Raw genomic sequence first — 7,427 nt, forward strand, 5'->3', positions numbered from 1 at the left:
GAGTTTTGCTGTGGCTTTGAGTCCTCCTCCACAACAGATTCATTGCAAGAAATGCCAGGGAGCAGCAGGAGCATCCCCCCCCTCCCCAGGCTGCAGCCAGTGCTGCTTACAGCCCTGCAGGGCAGAGCCTCCCAGCTCCCAGCCTGGGCTCAGCCTGGCAGCAGTCCTGGGGGCTCCCACTCCTCACTCAGGAGCCAAGGGTGAGCCACAGCTGCTCCCCACAAACAGTGGCACCTCCAGCCCAGCAGCACAGAAGGGAGCAGGGATCTAGAGGGCAGCTGAGCAGAGAACCAGGAGGTGCTGCAGAAGAGCTGGGGTGAAAGCCAAGGCGGCCCAGGCAGCCACGGGGCAACACTCAAAGCCCTCTGCTCATTGCAGTCTCCAGGAGGAGGCAGAGATCCTCCTGGCTTTTCCCCAGGAGAAGTCAGGCCCAGGCTTCAGGAGGCTGGGGAGGATGTGGAGCAGCAGCTGTGGTGGGCTGCCAGGGGAGCACTGCCCTCAGGCCAGCTGCACCCCCTGGGGCAGCTCCACCACCACCGGGGCGCAGTCCTCAGGCTCTGCCTCGAAGTCCCACTGGAATTTCTTGGTCAGGTGAGCCTTGAACTTCTCAGCCTTTGTCCTCAGGGCCCTGTCAACAGCCCCACTGCAGGTGCAGGAGAAAAACACCTGAATAAAACACAAGAGAGGGCAAGTCAGGGGGGGCTGAGGGGTGGCAGAGGCCGGGCAGCTCCTCCTTGCGCTGCGAGGGCTCAGGCTGGGCCACTGGGCAGGGATGCAGCAGCCTGCAAACCTCCCCAGCTCTGGGGCCAAGCAAAGCCTGCACCTCCCCTCTCCCACCCCCTCCCCCCAGCCTCCCTTCCCTCAGTTAGCCTTAGAAATGTTTGCACTGAGGCCTGAACTTTGTTTCACAGAAGCACAGAAGGGCTCAGGTTGGAAGGGAGCTCAGAGCTCCTCTGCTCCAAGCCCCTGCCGTGCCCAGGGACACCTCTCAGCCAGGCTCAGCTGCTCCAGGCCTCATCCAGCCTGGCCTGGAACACCTCCAGGCCACAGCCTCCCTGGGCAGCCTGTGCCAGAGCCTCACCACCCTCCTGCTGAAGAACTTCTCCCTCAGCTCCACTCTAACCCTGCTGTGCCTCAGCTCCAAACCATTCCCCCTGGGCCTGGCTCCAGACCCCCTCAGGAGAAGTCTCTCTGCAGCCTTCCTGCAGGATCCCTTCAGGCACTGCCAGGCAGCTCTGAGGTCCCCCTGGAGCCTTCTCCTCTGCAGGCTGCACAGCCCCAGCTCCCTCAGCCTGTGCTCACAGCAGAGCTGCTCCAACCCTTGGCTCCTCCTTGTGGCCTCCTCTGGCCTCACTCCAACAGCTCCCTACCCTCCTGGTGCTCTTCCAGCCTGATGTATTCTGTGATGCTGTGGCCCAGTCCAGGTGCACTAAGCTGGGGGAACCTGGCAGGCAGCTTCCAGCAGGCAAAAGGGAGTAGAACACAAAGGCCCAGCTGCCTCTCCCTGCTGCCTCCTTCCCTTGGGAAGTAACAGAGGGTAAAACCCAAAGGAAGAGTGAGTCTGTGTGTGAATAGAATAGAATAGAATAGAATAGAATAGAATAGAATAGAATAGACCAGGTTGGAAGAGACCTTCAAGGTCATCCAGTCCAACCTATCCTCCAACACCACCTAATCAACCAACCCATGGCACCAAGCACCCTGGCAAGCCTCACCCTGAACACCTCCAGTGATGGTGACTCCACCACCTCCCCAGGCAGCACATCCCAAAGGGCAATCACTCTCTCTGTGGAGAACTTCTTCCTAACCTCCAGCCTGAACCTTCCCTGGTGCAGCCTGAGACTGTGTCCTCTTGTTCTGCTGCTGGGTGCCTGGCACAAGAGACCAACCTCTGCCTGGCTACAGCTTCCCTTCAGGGAGTTGCAGAGAGCAAGAAGGTCTCCCCTGAGCCTCCTCTTCTGCAGGCTAAGCAACCCCAGCTCCCTCAGCCTCTCCTCCCAGGGCTGTGCCCCAGACCCCTCCCCAGCTTTGTTGCCCTTCTCTGGACACCTTCCAGCAGCTCAACCTCTTTCCTGACCTGAGGAGCCCAGAGCTGGCCACAGGACTCCAGGTGTGGGCTGAGCAGTGCTGAGCACAGGGCAGGATGAGCTCCCTGCTCCTGCTGGCCACACTCTTCCTGATGCAGGCCAGGATGCCCTTGGCCTTCTTGGCCCCCTGGGCACACTGCAGGCTCATGTTCAGCCTACCATCAACCAGCACCCCCAGGTCCCTCTCTGCCTGGCTGCTCTCAGCCACTCTGCCCCCAGCCTGTAGCACTGCCTGGGGTTGCTGTGGCCAATGTGCAGCCCCTGGCACTTGGATGTGTTCAGTCTCCTGCCCTTGGCCTCTGCCCATCTGCCCAGCCTGTCCAGGTCCCTCTGCAGAGCCTCTCTGCCCTCCAGCAGATCAACTCCTGCCCCCAGCTTGGTGTCAGCTGCAAACTTGCTGCTGACTGACTCAATGTCCTCATCCAGATCATCAATGAAGCTGTTACAGAGCATGGGGCCCAGCACTGATCCCTGGGGCACACCACTGGGGCCTGGCTGCCAGCTGGCTGTGGCACCATTCACCACCACTCTCTGGGCTCAGCCTCCAGCCAGTTCCTAACCCAGCTCAGAGAGCTGCTGTCCCAGCCAGGGGCTGACAGCTTGGCCAGGAGTCTGCCATGGTGGACGGTGTTAAAGGCCTTGCTGAGGTCCAGGCAGTGGCCTGTGTGTGCTGAAGCAGGCTCCCCGCTCCCCTGCAGCCCAGGAGCAGCTCCACTCCTCTGGCAGCCTCACTCCTTCCCCCCAGGGCTGCCCTCCTGCTCCCTGCTCCCAGCCTCGGCCGGCAGGAGGCAGCCAGGGAGGTACCTGCAAGGTGCTGGTTAAAAAGTTGTCCTGGGAGACAATGTCCACAAAGAAATCAGCTGGGATCTCGTTGAGCTGGTGGTAGAGCACCGAGATGAGGCTGGTGTAGAGCTCCTGGTGCCTGCCCATGGCCTCCTCAGAGCGGCAGAGGAGGTTCAAGAGCCTCTTCCAGTGCTCGAAGGCGTCGTAGACGTTCCCCACCAGGAAGCAGATGAAGGCAAACTGCAGCTCAGCTGAGGACAGAAGAGAGCAGAGACAAGGCTGAGAACACACCCCAGGGACCTGCCCTCTCCCACAGCAGTCATTTGATTGCATAAACCCCCCCCCTGCCTCTGCCTTCTGCAGCCCTTCCTGCACGGCACAGCGCAGACCCTGCCTGCCCCCAGCGCTCCGCTCCTCGGCAGAGCCAGCCAGGGGCCACCTGCAGCTGGGACACCTCTGCCCTGCTCAGCCCCCACCTGCAGCACTGATCCAGCTCTGGCAACCCCAGCACAGGGACATGGAGCTGCTGGGGAGGCTCCAGAGGAGGCCACAGAGATGCTCAGAGGCTGCAGAGCCTCCCCTGTGGGGCCAGGCTGGGAGAATTGGGGCTGCTCAGCCTGGAGGAGAGAAGGCTCCAGGGAGACCTCAGAGCAGCCTTGCAGTACCTGAAGGGCTCCAGGAGAGCTGGGGAGGGACTCTGGACAAGGGCTGGGAGTGAGGGACAATGGCTTTGAGCTGGGAGAGGAGAGACTGAGAGTGGAGAGGAGGAAGAGATTGTTGGCAGTGAGGCTGGGGAGACTCTGGCACAGGCTGCCCAGGGAGGCTGTGGCTGCCTCCTGCCTGCAGGTGCTGAGGACCAGGCTGGATGAGGCCTTGAGCAGCCTGTGCTGGTGGGAAGGGTCCCTGCCCATGGCAGGGGGCTGGAGCTGGCTGAGCTCTGAGCTCCCTTCCCACCCAGCCCATTGTGGGGTCTGTGTTCACTCCATGCTCACATCTGCAGCGACTGCAGAGGCAGTGAGTGGCCTAAGGAGGCTCTCTGTCACCTCTGCTCTCAGCACAGCACCCAAACATCTCAGATGTTATTCCAGAGCCTTCAGCCCTCCCCTGCCTGAGCTTCCAGAGCCACACAGGAGTGCAGATGCTACTGCCCTTGAGCACAGGGGCTGTGGGAAGAGTGGCAGATGAGCAGGGCAGGCCCAGCTGCTTTCCTCTCACCTCCTCCAGAGGCAGGGTCTGCCTCACTGCACACTGGCCAGACCCATGGCACCACCACCCCCTGAGGACACCCTGGAGATGGCTTGGGTAACTCTGATACAGCAGGAGTGGTACAGCCACAGTTCAGAGAGGAGAAACACAACACAAGAAGGGGAAAGCACAGAGGCTTACCCCAGAGCTCAGCAGCCTGGGGGCTGCAGCTCAGCTGGGCTCCCAAGCCTGCCCCACCACCAGACCACACTCCAGGACCTCCACACAGCTGAGATCTGTTCAGAGGTTGTCACCACAGGCTGGCAAGCAGCTGAGGTGCTGCAGGGGGCAGCTGCAGCCCTCACTGTGGCAGGCCTGGGGGTACAGGAGCCAGCAGTGTGCCCAGGGGGCCAAGAAGGCCAAGGGCATCCTGGCCTGCAGCAGGAAGAGTGTGGCCAGCAGGAGCAGGGAGCTCATCCTGCCCTGTGCTCAGCACTGCTCAGCCCACACCTGGAGTCCTGTGGCCAGCTCTGGGCTCCTCAGGTCAGGAAAGAGGTTGAGCTGCTGGAAGGTGTCCAGAGAAGGGCAACAAAGCTGGGGAGGGGTCTGGGGCACAGCCCTGGGAGGAGAGGCTGAGGGAGCTGGGGTTGCTTAGCCTGCAGAAGAGGAGGCTCAGGGGAGACCTTCTTGCTCTCTGCAACTCCCTGCAGGGAGGTTGGAGCCAGCTGGGGGTTGGGCTCTTGTGCCAGGCACCCAGCAGCAGAACAAGAGGACACAGTCTCAAGCTGTGCCAGGGGAGGTTCAGGCTGGAGGTGAGGAGGAAATTCTTCCCAGCCAGAGAGATTGGCCCTGGGGCTGTGCTGCCCAGGGAGGTGGTGGAGTCCCCATCCCTGGAGGTGTTCCAGAGAGGACTGGATGTGGCACTTGGAGCCCTGGGTTAGCTGTCAGGAGGTGCTGGGTGACAGCTTGGACTTGATGGTCTCTGAGGCCTTCTCCACCCTCACTGAGTCTGTGATTCTATGGCACAGCTCAGGCACTGGCTGGCTCCTTGCTGAGCCTGGTGGCCCCAGGGCCCTTCAGGGCTGCTCCTCACTGCTCTCCACAGCTGCCTGGAAGGAGGCTGGAGCAAGGTGGGGGTTGGGCTCTGCTCTCTAGTAACAAGGGATAGGGCCAGAGGAAATGGCCTCCAGTTGCTCCAGGGAAGGTTTAGGTTGGGCATCAGAAGGAACTGCTTGACCAAAAGGCTTCTCAGCCCCTGGCACAGGCTGCCCAGGGAGGTGGTGCCCATCCCTGGAGGTGTTTCAGAGACACAGAGAAGTGGTGCTGAGGGCCATGGTTTAGCCCCAGCCTTGGCAGCAGTTAGAAGATGTTTGGAGTCCATGGTTCAGCCTCTTCCAGCTGCAGTGGTTCTGTGGCTCCCCTCTCCCAGGCAGCCAGCACCAGAACAAGAGGACACAGTCTCAAGCTGTGCCAGGGGGAAGCTTAGGCTTGAGCTTAGAAAGAAGTTCTTCCCAGCCAGAGAGATTGGCCCTGGGGCTGTGCTGCCCAGGGAGGTGGTGGAGTCCCCATCCCTGGAGGTGTTGAGGAAGAGCCTGGCTGAGGCCCTTGGTGCCATGGGCTGGTTGATTAGCGAGGGCTGGGTGGTCAGTTGGCCTTGATGACCTCTGAGGTCTCTTCCAGGCTGGGTGGTTCCGCGGCTCTGCGGGGGCTGCCTCGGAGCGTGGCCGGCAGCAGGGGGCAGAGCTGCCCCCGCGCTCCACAAGGGGGAACCTGCTGCTGGGAGCCCTGCGACCGCCTCACCAGAGCCTCGAAACGTCCCTGCCCAGCCTCACCCAACGCTCCCAGCACTCCCTAAGCCCCAGCCCCGAGAAGTTCACTTCACTGCGGCTGCTGCTTCGGCCTTACTGGGAGGCAGCCTGGGCTCTCCCCGCAGCCCCCGGGCCCAGGAGAGGGCAATGTGGCAGCCTGGCAGCGCTGGAGATGTCCTCACACCGCTGCACCAGGAACAGGCCCCAGAGATGCTGAGAGCTCCACAGAGTTCTGCCCTGCCCCACAAAAGCTCCCAGAACGGTTTGGGATGGAAGGGACCTTAACCACCTTGCTGCAGGGGGGCTCTGAGCAGAGCAGAGGGGCAGAATCCCCTCCCTGTGCTGCTGCTCTCCCTGCTCTGGCTGCAGCTCAGCACTCAGCTGGCTCTGGACTGCCAGGGACCAGTGCTGGCTCCTGGGCACTTTGTCACCCCCTGACAGCCCCAAGGCCTTCTCCTCAGCACTGCTCTGGAGCCACTGAGATGCCAGGGAACAGACCTCACCCCGGGGTCTCGTTTTACAGCCGAATGACTTCATCCTCCCCAGGCCCCCCAGGGCTGCACAGGCAGCACTCACCCAGCAGGTCCAGCGGCTGGCTGGCGTAGCGCCGCTCGATCACCCTCTCCAGCGCGTAGCTGAGGTCCATGCTGTGCCTGGTTATCTCCTCCGGAGTGGCACCCTCGGGGTACATCTGCTCGGGCAGCTCGGTGAACCTGATCTCGGTGCCGGCTCTCGGCTCCATGCGGGGCAGCCTGGCCATGCCCTCGGCGTAGCTCCGGCACTCGGCGTCCACGGGGGGCAAGCGCTGCTGCGCCCGGTCGCGGGTGTGCCTCCCGGCCGCCACCGGCAGCACCTCGGCGAAGGCGCAGATCTGGCCGCTCTCCGGCTGCAGCCTCTTCACGGCCGCTTCGCCGATGAAGCTGGTGAGGGACACCCACTTCTTCAGGGTCTCGTAGGGGTAGGGCCCCAGGAACCGATCCATCTCCGGCAGGTTCTGCCGCAGGGCCTCGGCCTCCCCCGCGCCCGGCGCCGCCGGCACCAGCGCCTCCCGGGCCGGGTCCCAGCGCAGCAGCCGCACCTCCCGGCGCTGCAGGCTGAGGAAGAAGCCGGTGCGGGGCCCGGTCTCCCGGCCGCCGCCCGCCCGCGCCGCGCTGCAGTGCAGGAAGTGGAGGCCCGGGGGGATCATCTTGACGCCGCGGAACCGGGGCCCCACGGCCCAGCTGCTGTAGTCCATGCCGAACTCGGTGCCCTCCGGCACCCCCAGCACCACCACCGCCGCGCCCTCGAAGAAGAGCTCCCGCGCCAGCTCGGGCTCCAGCCGCGCAGCCGCCATGGCCGCGCCGCCCCGACCGGAACTGCCCCGACCGGAACTGCCCCGACCGGAAGCTGCCCGGGCGGCAGCGCAGTGCCGGGAGTCGCCGTTCCGGGCGCGACAGTTCCGGGCACGACCGCTCCGGGCACAGCCTCATTGGGCACGGCCTCATTGGGCACAGCCTCATTGGGCACAGCCTCATTGGGCACGGCCGCTCCGGGCACAGCCATCCCGGGCACAGCCTCATTGGGC

The 7,427-nt window shown here is 63.3% G+C and overlaps 1 protein-coding gene across 1 annotated transcript; it reads right to left on the reverse strand.

Moving 5' to 3' along the window:
* Window positions 1–411: 411 nt before the first annotated feature.
* On the reverse strand, window positions 412–7,196 carry AAR2 (AAR2 splicing factor). Its single transcript, XM_009905236.2, has 3 exons — window positions 6,440–7,196; window positions 2,892–3,121; window positions 412–666 (listed from the first exon to the last, which is right to left on the reverse strand). The coding sequence occupies exons 1-3, from the start codon at window positions 7,194–7,196 to the stop codon at window positions 499–501; spliced, it is 1,155 nt and encodes a 384-aa protein (XP_009903538.2). The 3' UTR covers window positions 412–498.
* Window positions 7,197–7,427: the final 231 nt, after the last annotated feature.

Source organism: Dryobates pubescens, chromosome 26 (assembly GCF_014839835.1).
Source record: "Dryobates pubescens isolate bDryPub1 chromosome 26, bDryPub1.pri, whole genome shotgun sequence".
Taxonomy (NCBI): domain Eukaryota; kingdom Metazoa; phylum Chordata; class Aves; order Piciformes; family Picidae; genus Dryobates; species Dryobates pubescens.